This window comes from Arvicanthis niloticus, chromosome 2 (genome assembly GCF_011762505.2).
Source record: "Arvicanthis niloticus isolate mArvNil1 chromosome 2, mArvNil1.pat.X, whole genome shotgun sequence".
NCBI lineage: Eukaryota > Metazoa > Chordata > Mammalia > Rodentia > Muridae > Arvicanthis > Arvicanthis niloticus.
Window position 1 is genome coordinate 132,634,779 of NC_047659.1, and position 21,975 is coordinate 132,656,753.

Sequence of the window (21,975 nt, forward strand, 5' to 3'; positions counted from 1 at the left end):
TGAGACCCTATCCCCAAAACAAATAAAACATTTAAGGAGAAGATAAATGCTGTTTATACATGTTTCCCCCCCCCCCACTCCCAGATAAGCATGGCAGTTCACAGTTCAAAATTATCTGTAACTCCAATTCCCAGGAGATCTGACATCCTCTTCTGGCCCTTAGACTCATAAAAATCAATCTTAAACAATAGCAAAGAAAAAAATAAATCAAGTCTCTCTCACACTGAAGTATTTTGTTTGAGAAATATGATGCCTATAATTTATCCCAAGTTCTCCAGCCTTCGGTTAAATAAGAACGGAAGAGGGACAATGTTTTAATGACAGTTGTGTCTAGTGATGGATATATGACTGTCCACTGAACTTCTTTCTTCCTTCCTCTCTCTTTCTTCTTTCCTTCCTTTCTCTATTTCTTTCTTTCTTTTTGTACGTCAGAAAATTGAAAACAAACAAGCAAAGGAAAATGCTAGAATTAGGTTACATCTTCTACCTCGCTTGAGAAAACACCTCCGTGAGATCACGATGTAGAGCATTTTTTAATCAGTGACTGGTGAGGGTGGTCCCAGGCCACTGTGGGGGGGTGTGCACCCCTGGACTGGTCTTCCTGTGTTCTATTACAAATTAGGCTGAGAAGCCATGGGGAGAAAGATATTGAGCATCACTCTTCTCTGGCCTCTGTTTGCATCAGCTCCTGCCTCCATATTCCTGCCTGGTTTGCAGTTCTGCCTTGGCCACCCACAGGGAACTATAATTCATGATATGCAATCATTTTTTTTATTTTATTTTTCAAGACAGGCTTTCTCTGTGTAGCCCTGACTGTCCTGGAAATCACTCTATTATAAACCATGCTGGCCTCAAACTCAGAGATCTAACTGCCTCTGCCTCCCAGGTGCTGAGATTAAAGGCATGTGCCATCATTGCCTGACTGGTATATATAATGTTAATAAACCTTTTCTTCTCCAAGTTACTTTTAGTCTTGGTGTTTCATCATAGCAATAGTAACCCTGACCAAATCAAATGGTATTTCCTAGAATAATTAACTGAAGGAGAAAGACCATCTCCTCCCTTACCACGCACACCTTCTTTTGGTGGCCCAATATAAAAAGATCTAAAGGAAAAGAAGAGCTGCTTTTTTGCCTGCCTGCCTTTGTGCCCCGCTGGAGAGTGCATCTACTTTGCTGCTGCTTCTGCCGCCATCATCCTTCACTGGTACAAAACCCAGCTTCTTTGGCCTTCCAACACAAAGACCAGTGGCTCCCTAGACCTACAGGGTCAACTTAGAACTGCTGAAACATCACCCCCACAGATTAAGCAGTTTCTGGGATCCCAGGCTCTCCAGCATGCAGACAGCTGCTACAGGCCTACTCAGCCTGTCTCATGGAAAGCAATCTAACAAAACCCCTTTGTAACATACATTCCCTCTGTCTGCTCTGTTCCTCTAGCAAACCCTGACTAGTACAACAGCTTCCTGGCACAATCAAACTGTGAACCAGATACACCAAGGATAAAGAAGTGGGAAAAAAAAAATCACAGGACATGACAAAATTTCCCAAACAGGGAGGCTAATGTAGCAAGGATATTTAGACAATGCAGCTCCAAACTCCTGGCAGTCATGGCTTAAAGGAAAGAATAGTTTCCACAGAAGTTTACTTACTTAGTAGAAGAAAAAAAAAAAACCCACCATGTCTTCAACACAGTCTGTGAGGCGATGTGTCCAGGAGTCCCAAACAACAAACTGTGAGACCCGCTTTCTCTGTTACATTAACTCTGTTACATTAACTCATGAGAGCAGGGTTGGACAACTGGGCTCGTGAGACCAGGGGTCTCAGTGAAACTGGTTTATGTAAGTTCACTGTGTGACATTTGCAGACATTGCCCAAGGATATATTTCTCTTAACTTCTCCCCCTCTTTAGGGGCCAGCAACTGTATTTTCAACTACTATCTCAGGATCCACTTCTCAAAGGTAGACTGAGACATTAATAACATTAATATTCTGGGACTGGAGAGGTGGTTCAGCTGTTAAGAGCACTGGCTGCTCTTCCAGCGGGCTAGTGTTCAAATCCACATGGTGGCTAACAACTATAACTCCAATTCCAGGGGATCTGACACCCTCTTCTGGCCTCTGAGGTCACCAGGCATGCATCTAGCACACAGACATATACATGCAGACAAAAAAACACCCATACACATACAAATAAATAAATCTCAAATAAAATATTTTCCAGGGGAAGCATAGGTGTGCTAAGGTAACTTTACATAAGTTCCAAAGAACATTTAAGATCCCCTACAGGAGAGGCACAAGGGTTGTCTTCAGACTCCTACCTGGCTACATATCCTGGGGTAATGGTGTGACCTAGGATCTCACCAACGGCGCCCCTCCGTCACCTGGGAAAGTCATGTCTACATAGCTAAGACCCAAGATTCCTTTAAAGGGCTTGAGTTGCTGCTTGCGGGACTGCTGAATCACCAGCTGGTCCTGCATGAAGCCAGCCTTGAGTTTGAATCTCAGCTCCACCAGTTAGCAGCTGGATGACCTTGAGCAAGGTCACTTCTCTGAGCCTTCCTTTCTTCCTCTGTAAATCAGAGGGTAGATGGCTGTAAAGACCTTAGTGCCGTCCTCTGCAGAGAGTAAGTGGTGATGTGGTTAACAAATTGCAATTCATTCCCTTCTGCTGTTGGAAATCCTTTAGGAAGGGCAACGTCAGAAAATGGGGTTTCAAACAAAGCTATCTCCAGACACTACTTGTAAAAAAAAGGTTCAACAGACCTCTCTATACTGCCATTTATCTAAACCAAAAGGTGTTTCCGCAAGATTGAGAGGCACAAATGCTTAATGATGGTGAAGTCTTTGACAGGTGACTGGCCAGCTGTGAGAGCTCTGGGGGCGCGGCCCTGGTTTCTGCATCCTTCCCTCCCTAGGGCCCTCAGGGAGGACCCACAGCTGGGAGGAGGAGGAAAGAGCCCCGGGATCCCCTTGCCCCTCCCCCTGCACCCAGTGAGTAATGACATCGCGGGGAGGGGGAGGAGGAAGAGGGGCAGGCTCGGCGAGGCCATGTGATGCTGGGCGCCAGCGAGCCGCCGCCGCCGAGCTGCCTCCTTCCTCCTCGGATCTTGGGCTGTCATGGCGACCCCCAACAACCTGACCCCCACCAACTGCAGCTGGTGGCCCATCTCGGCGCTGGAGAGCGATGCAGCCAAGCCGGTGGAGGCCCCCGACGCGCCCGAGGCATCCATCCCCGCCCATTGGCCCAAGGAGAGCCTGGTTCTGTACCACTGGACCCAGTCCTTCAGCTCGCAGAAGGTAGAGCGGGCGCAGGGTGCGGACAGGAGGCTGGGAAAGAGGGGCAGGTAGCACCGGGGTTTCCTGGAGGGAACTGTCCTGAGGGGCCGCAGAGCCCAGCCTCAATGCCAGGAACATCTCCTTAGGCCTCGTTCCCTTCTGGGGACACCTGAACAGAGAGACAAAGGCCGGGGACAGACCGGCCCTGCCAGCAAGCGGCCTGTTGGGGCTGAGCAGAAGCCCCACTCTAGGCCAGCTTTCATCCCAGACACCGTGAGCTCTCCGGGCACAGCTCCCGGGCCCTGGTTCTGGCTGGGGTCTTCTTCAGTCAACGGCTTGGAAAGTGTCTGTCCCCAGCCGTCACCCCTTCTCTAGAGCTGAGAAGGAAGGAGTTAACCCATCCCCTCAGAGCAGCTGGCTTGCCCATCAGATCTGTTTTGCTCTTAAAGGCACAGACCGGCTTTGGCTCCTTACACCACTTAGAACACTCTCCTACTTTCTCGGGTAGGGGCGGTTGAAAGTACACCCTAGTGCTGTCACCGGGGTTCCCGCTTTGTGGGAGTGAGACCAGACATTGCGACCCAATACCTAGTGCCTCTAAAGGACTCAGTCTCCCACCCTGGGTAGCTGTCCTGTCTGTAGCCTGTGGGTTCAGCACCATGGCCAGAGCCCAGAACTCATTCTAAGGCAAAGCGAACTACCCCAGCTCTCTCCCTCTCTCCCTCGCCTTCTCCCATGCCTTCATTTTACACATGGGGGAGGGCGAGTATGGCTGAAGATAAATGCTTTGGAAACCAAAGACTTGGATTTGTGTTTTGGTCCGAACTAAGTTTTATAACCAGGAAAATGGGATCGTGATAGAGGTAATAATAGCCACCAGGAACTTTAGCCCCTCAGTAGAGTTACTGGAGGGGCTGTATAAGGGATGACACAACAGTACTCCAGGCTGGCTCTACTCACACCCCACTGTGCCTTGAAATCACTTCATGATCCCGGCTAAGACACAGCCTCCCAGAATCTTCCCCAGATGGCCATTAGTCTAGAGGCCCACCTAGGTGATACTGAGAAAGTTAGGCTACCTATCATTCTTTGGTCCCAATTTAGAGTCCTTGAGTCTGAGGCTAGGCAGAGACCAGTGGGAGAACCATCTTCTTCACTGGCTCACCATGACGCTTTGGATGCCCCCCCGTTTGCCTCTCCAAAGGCTGAGTGTTCTGATCTGTAAAATGGAATAAACATTGTCACTTCTGCAGGGAGCTACTGTGAGGATGATGAGAAATTGTGTAGAGAGAATGTTGTTGATGCCTGGTAAGGGATGAAGGGTCTGCTGATGAGGGTGTGAGGATTTGTTAAAGTGTTAGGGGATGGAACAGGGATCAGCTCAGTAGCAGAGTTTATGTTTAACATGGATGAGGCTCTGGACTCAAGTCTCAGCATCAAAATAAAAACTGCTAGATAAAGAAGAGTCAAAATTAGCCAAGGTCATTCCGAGACCTGTCCATGCATTTTGCATGTGCTTACGAAGCACCTACTTGCCTGCTGAGTGTGTCGTGGGTTGTACAAGGCACTGGGGATTTGGAGATGGGTCAGCCTGACCTCCAGATCCCAGAAACTTCCCAACCCAAACCTTCAGGAAGCAGGCCTCAGTGACTGGGACACAATGTGGGTCAGGGGAGGCATCCCCCTGCTGCCTGTCTGTCCCTTAAAGGGCTCTCCTGCTCTTCCCCCAGGGAAGATTGCTATTTAGCCTGAGCGCAGGGCATGGGTGGGCTGGCGTTAGGGAAGGGACTGTGCACAGCAACACTCCTTTAAGCTAAGTGTCTCTCAAGCTAGCTAGGCATCCTCCTGCCTCCTCCATGAGGGTACAGGCACAGCAGCCTGAAAGCAGCACACAGGAAGAGGATGGGCTTGGCAATCATATGGCTGGGGTCATCTCCTCTTGACTGTTTACCCTTTGAGTGACTCTGGGCAAGTCACTTCACCTGTCTGTGACTCGATAGCCTCAACTGCAAACAGGGCCGGCCTTCTTTCTGGGGGGTGTTTCCAGAACACTGGTGTGTAGTAAGAGCCTGGTGTACAGTAGGGACTTAGCAGGTACATTTGTCTTCCCCTTTGGCCCTTAGGCCATGCTTGCAGCAGACTCTCCTCAAGAGTACCTCTGAGAAGCCCATCCTTGATTGTACCTGAGCTGTTACTTTCAGAAATGTCCTACCTTGGAGAGTGATGGCAACCCCTGAGGGCACCGGGGACTGTAGCAGATCCCAAGAGCAGCAAGACGGCATAGGAGCCTAAAGCCTAGACTCTGGGCCCAGACGGCTGGGCGGCCCCTGACTACCAGGACAATATGCACACATTACTTCGCCTCTTGTCAGTTATGCATTTGATAAACTGGGAGTAAAGGTAGACTTCTGAGCATTGCCTAGAAAGTACATGGCCAAGGACTCTGTGACCACTGGCTACCATGAAGACACCAGCTGTGACATGAGACACATTCGGTCCCTGTCCCTCTCAGCCACATGGCCCTATGGATATCATAACCTCTCTAGGTTTCACTTTGTTTGGTCTTTTGTGGTCAAGAACAGTAACTCCATCTGAGGGTGTGAGGACTGAGTGGTGTCATGCATGATCATGGATGGAACTCCTGATTACACGGCCGAGCACTGACAGGGAGTACTCGGGCACCATCCTGGGCGATGGTCAGAGGCCATGGGGTTGGGAAGAGATTAGGACTGCATACTGGGAATATGAGCATGGCGTCCAAGGATGTCCCTTCTCCAGTTTCCTCTGCCTCTTGGGACAGGAGGGAGGTTGAAAGAGGCAAAAGTCAGAGGACCATAGTTCCACTGGCTGGATATGTCCCTGGCCCTCTCTGGCCCTCAGTTTCCTCAACAGGAAAATATATCAGCTACAACCTGCTGGGATCCTTTCTTCCCCATACAAAAAGAATAGCCTTTCCTACCTAAGTGGCCTCTGTCTCATATACAGACAGACAGACAGACAGACAGACAGACACACACACACACACACACACACACACACAAGCACACACGCACGCACGCACGCATGCACACAAAGACACACACACACACAAACACATACCCACAGATACACACACCACTCCCCCATTCCCCTTATATCTGCTAGGTTGGGTTGTTTGTCTATCTGTCTGTTTGTTTGGGTTTTTTTTTTTTTTACAGAACTAAGCTACTTGCTACTGAGTAGCTTTGCCAGGTCATGCCTAGTCTTTGGGCTTGTTTCCTCTTGTAAAGTTTGGATACTGACAGTGCTGGGGTATTCATAGGTACTGGTACCACATCCCTAAGTATCTGTAGGGAGTGTGTGCTTTAGTTCACATAAGGCTGTCCCTACATCACCTAGGACAGCAGACAGATCTGAGTGGCCTGGTGATGATCTTGCTATTTCTATGAAAGTGAATCTCTGGCCATCTTGGCCCCCTGCAACATACCTGAGTCAAGGTTACTCCACCCCATTCTCTTGGGCCCTGGCACTGTCCTGGCTGTGCCTGCGAAGGGCCCTGTACCAGCCTTCAGCCCCCATAGTTAAAAGCCTTATTTCTGGGTCCTGCCAGAGACCAGTCCTCCTGATACCATGCAAGAGCTGAAAGAGTAACTATCTTGCTTTTCAAACTCCTGGGCACTTTCTACCAGTCTGACCTACTGTATGTTCAGCGCACTTTTGCTCAGGCATCCACAGTAGCTCCCCAGTCCCTCCAGAAAAGACCCATAGTCCTCACAATGGCCCAAAGGCTCCTAACTTGATTGGGAGTCAGGATGCAGTCACAGATAGCCATGGACCCTTCTGCGCATACTGTTTTCAGTTGAATAATGTCCCGTGATAGGGTTATTAGAGCAGAAAAGGACCCAGTCATTTTCAAGGTCATTTATAGAAATATTTTTAATATCACCACTCCATGTAATGACGTGTCTTTCTGCACCAGCCCACTATCTAACACAGTCTGAAGGCAGGTCCTGTTCAAGTCCCAATGAGTATACACATACTTTGAGTAACTGCAACAACTGTCAGACCACGCCCACACCAGACTTGACTGCCCACGTCCTTAAAGAAAGGATGACAGCCAGGTAGCTTCTGTCACTAAAGAGACATGTCATCCCTGCCTTCACTTACAGACTCCCTGTATTTATTTGCACATGCCCCCTCCTCCTGCCTGAGTCTGGGAGTCTTCATTAAGCCACAGTACGCAATCCTTGTACTCCATTCCTGGTCCTCAGCCACCCATCCTGGCTTCCTGATGCTTCAGACATCTCTCTGTGGCCCTGCCTTGTGCCTCTGCAGTGGTTGTTCTTCCCCTGAAACTTCCTGCACAGGTCCTCACATGGATATCTCCATCCTCTCATTAGGATTGTGTTGAGATGTCACATCCTCATAGGCCTGCCTGATGTACCATCCTATTCGAAGCTGTATCTGTCTCTGTGGTACCCTGACACTGTGGCCCTATTGTCTTAGCAGTTTGCCTTCATCTGTCCCACTAGAGCATCAGCAGTAGCAGTATGGGGTCTGTTATGTTCACCACAGAGCCTCCAGCTCTTAGAGCAAGGCCTGGCTTGTAGGTTCACAATGACCGCATACTAAAAAGCGATGTGTTTATAAGCCATTGCTGTTTGATAAACCAGGTGTAGTGACACACACCTGTAACCCCAGCACTAGGGAGACAGAGGCAGAGGGTGAGACTTTAAGGTCATTCTTGGCTATACTGGGGAGGGGGAAGAGGTCAGCCTGGGCTAGAAATCCTGTCTCCAAAAAAGGGGGGCGGAAATGTATCTGCTTCAATAAACCAGTAGCTGTTCATAGTTTTAAATGGGGAGGAGCATTGGAAAAGTAAGTAAGGCTTAGTGCCTTTTACAAAGTCACTCAGCAACTACACTACTGGGTAGAAAAACCAAGCCAGGCCATTACAACCATCCTACTGTGTGCCCTCCTAATGAAGCAGCAGGAAATATTCCCAGGCACCCACAGAGGAGGTAGATTCCCCTGAGATGGTGACACAGAGTGGTGACCCTCCTGGGTCTAACTAACCAAGTCTCCAGGAGACTGAGTGGCAGATGGCTGTGGTGGCTATGTGCCCTTCCCTTGGGCCTGGCTCCCTCTCTGGGTTCCCTCCCCTGCAGAATGGCACATGGCTCTGGCCTTCAGCTCCACTAAAGGTGAAAGCCTCCTCGGCCATCTGCCAGGATGACCTGAGGCAGCTCCCAGCAGGGCTACTATGTCTCTAAAGATAGTCCCTCTCCAGGCAGAAACTCATACCTGACTCCCTCAAGGGAGCCTCAGGGCACAGCCCAGAGTGTGGCTTCTTGGGAAAGGTGCCCTGACAGGGTAGAAGGCCGAGGGCAAGGGCAAGGGCAAAGGCCTTGTTTGGTCTTCTTTCCAGCCAAGTTGACCACAAGCCCCTTCTCCCAGTCTGGCAGAGACCACTGGGATACACAGGAAGAAGGGACCTGGATGCGTTCTGTGCCCAGCTCCACCTCAAAGTTTAGGAGCTTCCCCAAGGCACACCCCCCCAACTGCCACTGCCATGGGTTCACATATGCACATCCACACATGCCCTGCCCATGAACACACACTCTACCAAGCAGAACACACACACTTTCTTTAAGCTCCCACAAGCACACTGTACACATGCACACACAGCTGCCCACTCATTCCTGCCCCCTCACCAACCTAGAGCAAATAGATGCTGCCCCAGGCTGCTCACTCTGCAGTGCTTCCTCCTGGTGACACCAGAAATCCCTCCTACTACCTCAGAAGGAGATGATGGGAGGGATGAAGGGAGGGAAGGAAGAAGCTGGAAAAGTGGGCCAGGAAAGGATCAGTGACAGCGGAAGCCGCATAGTGGAGCCAGAAAGATGAGCTGGGTCCCTGTGTGTAAACTACTGGTTCTGTCTATATCATGGCCACCCCTTATAGAACTAGCTTTGGGCTAATGGAGCACGTGAAGCCAGGAGTTAGTGTTGGAAGTTCAAGGGTGAATTACCTCTCCCTTTGCACAGCCACGAAACCGAAGGAAGGGCAGTGGTGTGTGTGTGTGTGTGTGTGTGTGTGTCCATGTTAGGACCATGGATTAATTCCCTGTGCTGGGACTCTGTCCACACCACTCCATCTCAACCTCGAAGCAACCTCACGGAGATAAACTAAACCCCCTCCAGAGGTCAAAGCGGCCGGGTGGCTTTTCAGATCATGGCAAACATCCAGCAGAGCCCGTCTCCCACTCTGGGTCTTTCTGTCTATCAAACCTAGTGTCTTAGTTTTCTATTGCTGTGATAAGAACAAAACTGATGAAAAGCAACCCGGTGAAGAAAGGGTTTATTTCAACTCTCAGGTGTCGCGGCCCAAGCAAAATGTTGAGGCCCGGGCCGACCCACGTTTGGGCGGCCACTGTATCCCGGCCCAAGCTGCCGCTCCGGTCCTCGGGTCAGGGTTCAGCAAGAGCGAGGGTGAGGACGGACTCGAAGAATGCAGACCAGACAGAGTGTAATTCAATCCTGTTTATTCTTCAGTCTAAGTCCTAAGTCTTGAGTTCCTAGTGCCTAGTCCCTAGCTCCTAGTCCCTCCAAGTTCCAAGTTACTTCTTCCAAGTTCTCTTCCAAGTGCCTGCTACCTGTCTTCTCTCTGCTGTGTCTGGTTCTCTCCTCTGTGTCTCCCTAATGTCTGATTCTCTACCGTCTGCCTCTGCCTTTTATATGTCTCACTTCTAAGCCACGCCTCTAAGTTACACCTTTAATCATGCCCTTAGGTCTTGTCTCTAAATCTGATCTCTACACTTCTAAGTCACACTCTTAAATCACACACCTTTAATCTCACACACCTTTAATCTCACACTCCTTTAATCTCACACACCTTTAATCTCACACACCTTTAATCTCACACACCCAAGGTATCTAAACCAAGATTATCAGAGTGTGCTCAGCTGTTGTAGGCTGTTGTAATCCAAGTCTCATGTCAGGGTATATGGCTCAAGATAGCTGCAAAGTTGATAGCCGCTTTCTGCTAAAAGTCGGCCCCCAACACTCAGGTAATAAACAGCCTATCACTGAGGGAAGTTAGGGCAGGGCAGGAAGAAAAGCAAGGCAAGAATCTGAAGGTAAGAACTGAAGCAGAGGCCATGGAGGAAGGTAGCTTACTGGCTTGCTCAGCCTGCTTTCTTACACTCCCAGGACCACCCACCCAGGGGTATCACTGTCCCCAATGATCTGGATCCTCCCACATTGATCATTAATCAAGAAAATGTGCTACAGGCTTGCCTTATGGAGGCATTTTCTCACGTTGAGAGACCTTCTTCCCAAATGACTCTAGTTTGTCTAGTTGACAACCGCTAGCCAGAATATCGGGTCTAATCCAAGTAGCTAATACCCATTACCCTACTGTGTGCTTGAATATCATGCAGGGTTGAGTTTTTACTCCTCCCACAGCCCTCTGAGGGAACACAGTAGGACACCCTACAACAGGAGGCTCCCAGAAAAAAAGAAGACTTTTAAAGTCTTCTGAGTTGGAACAGACGCAGCAAGCCTATGATCCTGACACCAGGCTCCTTCTTCTGATACTGAACCTGGAATCTCGGACAGGGTTGGGATGTTCGATCTGTGTTTGCCATCTATGGTGTGGGCACCCACATAAATGCTTAGGAACTGGCCTCTACCTCTTTCGGGGGTAGGGTGGTCTCTTGGCCCTGGATTGGAGCCAAAAGATAGGAGGGTGGTGTAGGCGTGGATTACCACTACCCCTCTCCAGGATCTAGGACGAGACCATCCTCCTCCTGAGTCTCACCCCATATGTGAGGGCACCTGGGCTGTAAGAGCGTTAGGCATCTTCCAGCTCCCAAACACAGGCTGGGTCAAGAGAGTGTACCCCCTCGTTGGGCCCCTGGAGACATAAGGGAAGACTTGAGAGAGACTTGCCCTGCTGTGTGAGGTGGGACTGATGCCTACCCACTCTTAGCTTTAGCTCCTCCCCCTCCTCCCCCCTCCCCCCATCTGTCTACCTCTGGTTGCTGTTACCAGAATCCATCCTGGCAATTAAGACGGGAAGGTGTTTGGATCAACGCAGGACTACGTGGATATGGGCATATTATCTTCTCCCTCACTCTGTCCCCCAAACCATTTGAGGCATTTAGCTCTTGGTTGTGATGGTACTTGGGATTTCTGTGAATTTCCTGGCCAGATCCAGCCCTGGAGTCCGGGCTGGCTGGCTGCATCATGGTAACAGTAAGCATGAACTGAGCCCATCAGTGTGCTAGACACCGACTTAGAGCTATTGATACTTTCATTTGGCCCTAAGGGTTTAGGCAATTTGTCCACATCTGCACAGATGGAACATCCCAGCCCAACATGTTAGCCCCTGAGCACTGCCCTGTGTCCTAGCCTCTAGCTACATTCGAGTCCACAAGCACATGCCCCTGAGCCAGAGCCCCCCACTCAAGTGCCCAAGAGTGGGCTGCAAGCAAGTGTCCCCTCTTGTGTGTGACCTCTGACCTCCCTTCCTGCATGCCTCCCCCACCCGGGCAGAGTGTCCCCTGTGTCCACCCGCCTTCCCCCCCGCTCTGACCCTGGCACCTGCAGGTGCGGCTGGTGATCGCTGAGAAGGGCCTGGCCTGTGAAGAGAGAGATGTGAGCCTGCCTCAGAGTGAGCATAAGGAACCGTGGTTCATGCGGCTCAACCTGGGTGAGGAGGTGCCAGTCATTATCCACAGAGATAACATCATCAGTGACTATGACCAGATCATCGACTACGTGGAACGCACCTTCACAGGAGGTACGCTGTGCTCCCAAGGGTGGGCAGGGACCCCATGGACTCAGACAGCTTTGAGTCTAAGCAAGCCACTGACCCATGGGCAGGACTCAGTGTTCCCCCCAAAGAAACCAGAGGCTACCCTTAGGGCTCAGATGCCTCCAGAGCCACGCACCTCTCCCTGGCACCCCAGGGAAGGCCTGGCCCAAATAACCCAGGTCAATTGGGGTTCAGCTCTCTTCTTTCTCCAGGACCTCTTTCAGGTTCATCCCTGGCCCTCAGGTTTCCCTTAGGCTCCCATAGGTTAAGATCAAATTTTCTCAGGGCCCAAAACCCTCTAACCCTCTAAGCATAGTTCCAGACTCCCAGGAACCCCGCTGGCATGCTCTCAGGCACGGTGAAACCCTGAAGATACACACAGGACACCCTGGAACTTCTCTGTCCCCTCCCTGACACCCTTTGGCAGGCTCAGGTGCTTGCTGCCTGTAGCAGAAGTTCAGGCAGCCGAGACAGTGGGCCCAAGGCCCGGGCTCGCACTATTTTTAAGAACAAGATTTTGCAAGTAGGACATGGTAGCCCATGCTTGTAATTTAAGCACTTAGGAGTTAGAGGCCAGAGGATCAGGAGTTCAAGGCTGGACAGTTACACAGCCGAGTTGGAGGCCACACTGAACTACATATGTGAGACCCTAATCTCATCTCAAGACAATTTGGCCTAGAACTCACTATGCAGACCAGGCTGGCCTGGAACTCACAGAGATCCCCTGCCTCTGCCTCTCAGGTGCTAGGATTAAAGGCATGTGCCACCTCGCTCAAACTCAAAACAACTTTTTTTTTTTTTTAAAGAATATAAATTTTCTGGACATGGTGGCATATGCTTATGCCCTATAGTTCCAGTTCTGTGGAGGCTGAGGCAGGAGAATCTCCAATTTGAGAACAGGCTGTGCTACATACTGAGTGAGATACTATCTCAAAACTAAGAAGCATCAATATGAATAATTATTTGCCAAGTCAAAGAGGCTCAAGTTCTAAGCATCCAGCTCTTCAGCCCAAGGGAAGCAGGCGACATTGGGCATATACCTCCACCTGGCTACTGTCTGGTACTGAGAGGGCTGGCCCCATGAGGTCAGTTTAGTGAAGCCCAAAGTAGCCACCGAGTCACCAGGATTCCTAATAGTCAGTGGTTGAATCCTAAAAGGATTGGTCTGGGACTTCTGAGTATGACTTTGGAGGCTCCGGGTTTCTAGGGGTGAGTATCTAGGTGGGATCAGGCATGGACTCTGCTCCAGCCCTTGCTGGTATCCACAGAGCATGTGGTGGCCTTGATGCCAGAGGCGGGCAGCCCACAACACGCCCGAGTGCTGCAGTACCGGGAGCTGCTGGATGCGCTGCCCATGGACGCCTACACACACGGATGCATCCTGCACCCTGAGCTCACCACAGATTCCATGATCCCCAAGTATGCCACGGCTGAGATCCGCAGTGAGTGCTGCTCTACGGAGCCCCCCTCTTTCCTTGCGGGAGGTCTCTTCATCTCATGCTTCCACTCCTGAGCCTCTCTATTCATCCTCCTCTCCTTCCTCTCTCCATTTTGTCTTTCCTCCCCATGCACCCCCAAACCCCAGCTCCTGCCACCCCATTCAGATAACTGCACAGAGGTCTATCCACCAGTAGCTCTTCTCTCCAGGCTGTGAGACCCCCTGGGGAAGCCCAGCTGCAGATACCTGAGGTCAAAGACTGGGAAAGGGTCTGGCATAGATAGCCAAGAACACTGAGTGACATCAGTTTCTACAGAAGGCTGCCCAGACATGGCAAGATACCCAATGGATCTCTGTTTTCTAATCCAAAGTCACCATATATTCTCCTCACTACCAGGCTGCTTATAGTCAGTGGATGAGAATTAGACCCAGTCAGATGGCCCAACGATAGTTTATTCGTGGGGAGTTGGGTCTAGATTCTGTTATGGTATTTGGTGGTCCTAGAGGCAGAAGAGCCATGACCATATCTGATAGGTCCTAGATACTTAGTAAGTGGCCACCTCCTCTCCTTCCCATCCTCCTCTGCCCCAGTGTTGTGTAAAGATGGGGAGGGGTCGGCTTGTGGAACTGGGCCCTAACTGGAAGAATCCTGTGAAGAAGATCCAGGAGCTACCTATGCTGGTGCTCCCATTCAGTCAGCCATAACCTGGATGAAGATGCTAACAGGCAAAGATAACACAGCCTCTGCCGCCCCAGAGTCACTACTCCTGGGAGTAAAGTCAAGGTCAGGCAATGACAGCGAAAGATAAGGGAACTTGGGCAGCCAGGGGTGGGGGTGGAGGTCTCTGTACCAAACACCAAAAGGGCTCATGCTTTGAGGATTTGCCCAGAGTCACTCTCGTGCACTTGAACTTGTCCACGAATAAACACATACACAAATATTGGCCAGGCATGGTAGCACACGCCTTTAATCCTAAAACTCAGGTGTCATCAGGTGTCAGAGAAAGGCTGATCTGTGAGTTCCAGGCCTGTCTGTTACACAGAGAAACCCTGTTGGGGTGGGGGGAGGGGGATATTCACTAGAACATAGTGAGAAATATCACTGGAACAACCTTGGTGTCTACAAGTTAGAGACTGAGTAAATTCACTTATGGCGCTGTTATACTGAAAAATAATAGGCACGTGGAATGTTCTCAAGATACATTAATGGCTGTAAAAAGAGGAGAGACCCAAGCATGTAGTGTGCCATTTGCTCTAGGAAGTCCTGAAGAATTCCCTGGGCTCTCTGTGCAAGGGATGTTTCTGGAAAGGTGTACAAGAAACTGCAGTAGTATTGGTCTCCAGGGAATAGAGCTGAGAGTCTGAAGATGGGGCGGTAATTGTGGTTTGGTTTGGTTTTGTTTTCGGGTTTTCGAGAGCCTCATGTAGCCCAGTCTGGTCTTGAACTCACGACGTAGCCGAGGATGACCTTGAACTCCTGATCCTTCTGCCTCCAAGTGCTATAATTACAGACATGTTTGTCACCCCACCTGATTACAAAGATTTATTTTTATCCCACGTCTTTTGCTTTTGCTTGCCTTTTAAATTATGAATGTTCTAATGCCTGTATAACCTGTACATAAATCAGGACAGGTGCAGGGCAGGTGCAGAACAGGTGCAGAACAGGTGCAGGGCAGGTACAGGGCAGGTACAGGACAGGTGCAAGACAGGTGCAGGACAGGTGCAAGACAGGTGCAGGGCAGGTGCAAGACAGGTGCAGGGTATGGAGCGCTGAAGGAAGTCTACTGAATGCAGAGTGGAACATGGGTCAGTGGCAGTGTCTCATGTGGATGTGAGGGGCAGGCTTGGAGGAAGGGGAGCTTTACAGAGAAACAAAAGGGGCCTTGACACGGGCAGCTCTGTATTTCATAAAGAGAAGTTCCCTGAGAGAGGAAATGTGACACCTTGGCTGTCACTTAAGTGGGCGGTGCTGTGACACGGCAAGGCTGTGGGCACCTGAGCCATCCCATGGGATCTGGAAGGCAGCAGGGTTCAGAGTGGGCCCAATTTTCACCCCTTTGAGGAAGCAGAGATAATTTCAGGATCCCACAAGGATGGGGGAAAAGGAGACCTCACACGGGATACAGAAGACCAAGCCAGCTTGCAGTGACTATGCAAGTGGCCTAAGGTCTTCCTCATAGCCTACAGACAGGCACAAGGACGGCCATGGAGGGAGAGAGATTGGCTTGACATTCACATTCATAAAACATCAGTGAGAGTTAATACAGCCTGGGGCTGGAGGAGCCAGCTGAGAGTGTTTACTGGGGCTGCACCAGGCCTTAGTGGGAGGGAGGTGAGGAGACCTCAGTGGAAAGATACCAGATGGCTGCAGCCTCTCACAGTCTTGCCCATCCTCTTCCTTTAATACTCAGAGTCCTGCTCTGGCCTAGGCCTGTGCTGGGCTTTTAGGGGACAGAGGTGAGTCTCATACAGCTGCAGTTCAGCAGGAGTTCAGAGGTCGTGAGAAGAGATGAGTACACAACATCCAGATCATGACATCTGGCAAACAGTACAGGCTGTACACTGCACCGTGCAAGGAACACCTTTGACAGAGGCCACAGATGAGCCACGTTGCTGCTGCAGCCCCGGGTGGTAGCTTTGCATCTCCGAGTGGAGGTCTGCAGAGCGTATACTGGGAACAAAGGCTCTGAGGTAGGACCTGGGAGATAAGGGGAAGCTTTGTAAAGGGGAGATGGCCAGCTAGATCCAGAAGGAGGATTTCAAGAATAGTGGGCGGGCTGGAGAGATGGCTCAGTGGTTAAGAGCACTGACTGCTCTTCCAGAGGTCCTGAGTTCAATTCCCAGCAACCACATGGTGGCTCACAACCACCTGTAATGGAATCTGATGCCCTCTTCTGGTGTGTCTGAAGACCAACAACAGTGTATTCATAGGAATAAAATAAATAAATCTTAAAAAAAAAAAAAAAAAGAATAATGAACATGGGGCTGGACAGATGGTTCAGCAGGTAAGAGCACTTTTTGATTTTGCAGAGGAGGTAGGTTCTGTCCTAGCTCCCTCAGGGCAGCTAAAACTGTTGACTCCAGTTCTGGAGGCTCTGACACCCTCTTCTGGATTCTTAGAATATTACACGTGTGTACAGACATACATGCAGGCAAAACACCCAAATGTATAAAAAAATAAATAAATAAATCTTCTTTGTTTGTTTTTATTTTTATTTTTTCCAGACAGGGTTTCTCTGTGTATCCTTGGCTTTCCTGGATTTTGCTCTGTAGACCAGGCTGGCCTTGAACTCACAGAGATCCGCCTGTCTCTGCTTCCCAAGTGCTAGGATTAAAGGTGTGTGCCACCACTGCTCGGCAAAAATAAATAAATCATAAAGGAAAAAAGGAATAGAGGACATGGTTATTCCAGGAAAGGAGATGTGGGCCAGGAGGCTTGGAGTGGTCTGGTGCATGGGAATTTATTTGAGTGTCTGAGATGTACCCAGTGGGGACAGGGTTTGGGGCAGCTCAATGGGAGACAGGGCAGCTGAGCAATGGACCCCATGGTTCCTGAAGGCAAGCCGAGAGCTGTGCATAGAAGATCTTTGGAAGAGGTAGATTCGAGTAGAGTGATGTAACACTTAGGAGACAGAGGCAGGAGGATCACCACAAGTTTGAGGCCAGCCTGGCCTATACAGCAAGTTCTAGGCCAGCCAGGGCTACATAGCAAACCCTGTGAAACTCATCCGAGTAAAGATCACAGGTAGGCACTGAGCAGTGGTCTCGGTGGGGAGTGTCGTGTGGGGAGTGCTGGAAGAAGAGCCTACAGGGCCTGGTTTAAGGTGAGGGGCTCTGAGGATACCCCAGGCTGGGCTGGCTTCATCTGGCGGAGGAGATTCTGGAAAGGTGAAGAGCACTGGGTTTCAGGTTCTATACATCTCTTGCATCATCTCCCCCTCTTCATCTTCCTCCTACCTTTCTTCCTCCTCTTCATCCTCCTCCTCTTCCTTCTCCCCATCAAGGCTATAGTCTCCCCTTCAGCAAGGTTTACTAACCCCTTGTGCCCCAGGTCCTATGGGACAGAGAGGCCCTAGAGAGCAGGGACACAGGACCTTTCCTATTCTTTCCCAGGACACTTAGCCAACGCCACCACAGACCTCATGAAACTGGACCACGAAGAGGAACCACAGCTCTCTGAACCCTACCTTTCTAAACAGAAGAAACTTATGGTGAGTGCCCCGCCCTTGTCCCCTCCTCCCACTGACAGGGACAACTAGGCATTGATGATTCAAAATGGAGGATCGGCAGATGCTTTGACCTGGAAAAAGCACTGGTTGGCTCCTCCAATCATGTCTCCTCTACCATATCCTGGCTGTTTGACCATGAAGAGCCACTGCTACGCCAACCTCTGGCTTCTTGTGTTGTCCCTGGAAACACAGCCCTGAACACAGGGTCTTGCATCAGACAGTATGGAGAGATTGTTCCAAGGATATGGGAGAGCTAGGGAAGAGGAAGTGGCTGAGCCTCCTCTGACCCTACAGAAGGCTCTGGAATATAAAAGGCACTGTATGGCTGACCATGCTTTAACGCCCTGTATCAGCCAGCTATTGGCTACAGACTGCCTGTTGGGGTGGGGATCATCTTCCATGTGCTTCTAAGCAAGTCACCTCCTCATTGGCAGAGGGCCATTCTCTGGGAGAACATCGATGCACTTAGCACACTGCAGTGGTACCGTTGCTCCAGTTCCATGCCAGGGAATGTGGGCAAGGTGGCCAAGCTCACTGGACTGGCTCAGCCCTGGATAAGGGTACATTCAATGGTGAACCATGCCCTATACAGGAGGGAGCATTTGAAGACAGGGTTATATGGGGGTGGGGAGGCAGGGTTTTAGACAGAGCTCCTCCATCTCTGGCTATCATGACTCCCATGAGACCAGCTCATGCTGGAGCACCTCTCCTGCCTGTCCTGCCATAGGCCAAGATCTTGGAGCACGATGACGTGAGCTACCTGAAGAAGATCCTCGGGGAGCTGGCTATGGTGCTGGACCAGATTGAAGCGGAGCTGGAGAAGAGGAAACTGGAGAATGAGGGTGGGTACCGCACCAGCGGTGAAGGGGTCAGCCCACTTTCTTGCCCCACCACTCTGCCAATCCCCAGCCTTTTTCTCCCAGATACCAGATACCATAGCCCTGCCAGCTGGCTAGGATCAGGAGCTGGGGAATCCAGAAGACCCTAGGTTCTTGGGCTGCAGTGACCTTGACAAGTCCCCACCCTGTACTGGGACCTTGGTCTCCCATCCTCAGAGTGGGAAGAAAGACAGAATCGTCGAGACATTTGGAGCACCCAGGGTGGCTGCAGGTGGCATGTGTTTACTCCCATGGGTGAAGAGGACAGCGTGGTGATGACTGTTTGAACTCACGGTCTCACCTGACCTTGTGAGGGGATGTCTTCGGACTCTTACTGCTGCAGGGCAGGTCTCAGACCCTGACACGCCAGCTTCTCTCTTGCCCCACACCTTTGCAGCAACTCTAGCCTGGTGTCCCCTCTGTGCCACTCTGCCCCATGAGCTGGTAGCCCACGTTGTTCTGAGCTCACCTTGTAGTGAAGAATGGCAGTAAACTTCTGATCTTCCCGTTCCCATCTCTCAAAGGCTGGGATTACAAGGCATGCTCTAGCATGTCCAGTTTATCCAGGGCAAGTGTTCAAACCCAGGCCCTAGTACAAGCTACCAACTAGGGGCTATGCCTCAGCCCCTTCAGTTTGAGATTAATAGTCTATGAAGCCCCTTGAAAGGACATCAGACACCTACAGAGGAGGTAGATTGAGCCAGTCACTCTTGTAGGAGAATACTGCTCCAGGCACAGGAGACTGCCAATGTATGGTGCTGAGGTGAGGTCAGGCTTGGTATGAGGCTCTGCAAGGAGATCCATGTTGGAGATAAGCCTTAAGAGGGAAACAGAATCTGCGGCCTGGAAGGAAGTGGGGGCAGAGCACACAGGTAAGACCATAGTGTTTTGCTGTCAGTGAAGCATGGGTTTGACAGGTCCCACTTAGATCTTAAGAGGATCCGTGTGCTGTTGTGGCCCGAGTTCTGTGTGCTGTCTGTGCTCTGTGTGTGCTGTGCTAAGAGTAGACTTAAGCAGGTAGAAGTGGAGGCAGGGGGACCACTTAAGAAACACTGTGATCACATGGGTAGGAGAGAGTGGTGGTTCAGGCTGGAATGGTGCAAGAAGAGACACTAGAGTCTGAATGTATCCTGAAGAGAAAGCTAATCAGACATACTGGCAGACTGACTATGCGCGAGATGGGAGAAATTGTTCATGGTGGCACCTGGACTCTGGTACTGACTAGAAGGGTGGAGAGACACTACTGCAGTGGGGTGTGGTGAACTTGGGAGCAACAATCCAGAATTCCCTGTTGGACATGTTTAATTTGGCATGCCGAGTGACGCTAGGTGGAGCTATCAGCCAGACAGTATGTAAGCCTACAGTTTTGGGTGATACAGCCTGTAATTCCAGCACTCTGGAAGTTGAGGCAGGGGGATCACAAGTTTGAGATCAGTTTTGACTTCAGAGTCTGTTTCCAAAATTGAGAGATGGGGGTTGAGGGGAAAGGTGGGACAGGGGGAGGGAGGAGGGTGAGGAATGTGGTTTGGCTGGTAGAGTGGTTACCTAGCTTGTACCAACTCCTAGGTTTGACTCCCCAGCACTGCATAAACTTGGTGTGGTGGTATAGGCCTACAATCCTAACACTCAGGTGTGGGCAGGAGGAGGAGAAATTCAAAGTTATCTTCACTACATAGTATACTAGAGGCTACTCTGAGCTACACGAAACCTTGTCTCAAAAAAAAAAACAACAAAAAACAAAAAACAAACAACAACAACAACAAAACAGAACCAAAGCCAAGAAAAATATGAGGTAGATCTTTGCAATTTACAAGTCAGTCAACTTGAAGGAGGAATGGAGATTGGAGATAGCAGGTGTGAGGATATGGCAGACACTGCTAAAGAGGTTCGGGAGGGAATGGCCTCAGGAGACATTGGCAGGCAGACCAGAGCCAGGGCTTCCAAGAAGTGAGTACCAGGTGTCCTCTCCCTCTCCAGGGCAGACGTGTGAGCTGTGGCTCTGTGGCTGTGCCTTCACCCTGGCCGATGTCCTCCTGGGAGCCACCCTGCACCGCCTCAAGTTCCTGGGACTGTCCAAGAAATACTGGGAAGACGGCAGCCGGCCCAACCTGCAGTCCTTCTTTGAGAGGGTCCAGAGACGCTTTGCCTTCCGGAAAGTCCTGGGCGACATCCACACAACTCTGCTGTCAGCCGTTATCCCCAACGCGTTCCGACTGGTCAAGCGGAAACCGCCATCATTCTTTGGGGCATCCTTCCTTATGGGCTCCTTGGGGGGGATGGGCTACTTTGCCTACTGGTACCTCAAGAAAAAATACATCTAGAGCCAGGCTGGGGCCTGGTGTGTGACTGGCAGTGTCTCTGTGCTGTGTGCTTCCCAAATCCCTCTCAGTTACTCACTGTCCCATGAGCACTGGACAGACCTTCCTGCCCCTTCTTCCTAGTAATTCTATTGTCAGTGTGACAACATTCCATAGTTTAGAAGTAGACATTGTCAACACCATGATTTGAGGCCACGGCTCTACCAGAGGACAGAGAGAGAAAGCAAGAGAAAGGAAACCCAAATATCTTTTCTTCTGATTCAAGGATGCAAGGCGTTACTGTGGGGACTGGTTAGGACCTGAGGTGAGTCCCAGGACGTTCCACCCAGCAGGGCCCAGGTTCTGGGAGGTGCTGGGGACTCAGAGGGCCTGACCTCAGCCTCCCCTTCCCTCTTGGCAGGGACCTCTTCTATAGGACATAGCCAACATGGAGACTCAACTCATCTAACCAGTACCTCTGTTCGGAACTGGAGAGCCCGAGTCCCTGTGGAAAGCCTCTGAAGATCAAAAGGGGTCTCATTCTTCTCCTGGACATGGACTGAGACAGCAGTGGCTCAAGCCAAGCAGTGGCACCCCAAAACCCATCTATGGCTGGGATCAACTAACTCCATGGGCACACCCTTCCCCCCTTCCTTCCCCATTGGCCAGCTGGTGAGGTCTGGCACTTACCTAGAAATCCCCTGAGGCAGCAGCCATCAGCCACTCCTACCTTGAGTTGAGTCCCCACCCTTCATGGTGGGCCTCTCAGCAAAAGCCATGTTGACCCTCCCTCCCAGGGTCAGTCTCAGCTCAAGACCAGGGGTGCCTCCCTCACGGCCTCCACCTCTGAAGGTCCTTCTCAGCTCACAAGCGGGGTACATCCCTCATGGGCTCCACCTTTCCTTTTTTTCCAGAAACCCCTCATACTGCATGCAGTGGGGTCTCTCCTCCACACTGCCCCTGGGTCTCACTTTCCTGTGCCTTCTGCATGTTGGGAAAGGGTCTGGGTGTCACTGCTGCTCATGCTTAGAGTCCCCAATAAAGCATCCAGGAGGA

General features: G+C 50.7%; 1 protein-coding gene across 2 annotated transcripts; it reads left to right on the forward strand.

The window, feature by feature from the left end:
* The first annotated feature begins 3,027 nt into the window (after positions 1 to 3,027).
* Gdap1l1 (ganglioside induced differentiation associated protein 1 like 1) lies at positions 3,028 to 21,975 on the forward strand. 2 transcript variants are annotated; one of them, XR_013108958.1, is made up of 7 exons: positions 3,028 to 3,299; positions 11,870 to 12,062; positions 13,346 to 13,519; positions 17,629 to 17,726; positions 18,472 to 18,586; positions 20,600 to 21,244; positions 21,341 to 21,975. XR_013108958.1 is itself a non-coding variant. In XM_034496788.2 (6 exons), exons 1-6 carry the CDS (start codon positions 3,120 to 3,122, stop codon positions 20,941 to 20,943), a joined length of 1,104 nt encoding a protein of 367 aa, XP_034352679.1. In that variant the 5' UTR covers positions 3,028 to 3,119; the 3' UTR covers positions 20,944 to 21,975. The 2 variants fall into 2 exon arrangements, 1 of the variants encoding a protein (XP_034352679.1); XM_034496788.2 differs by having other exon boundaries at positions 20,600 to 21,975.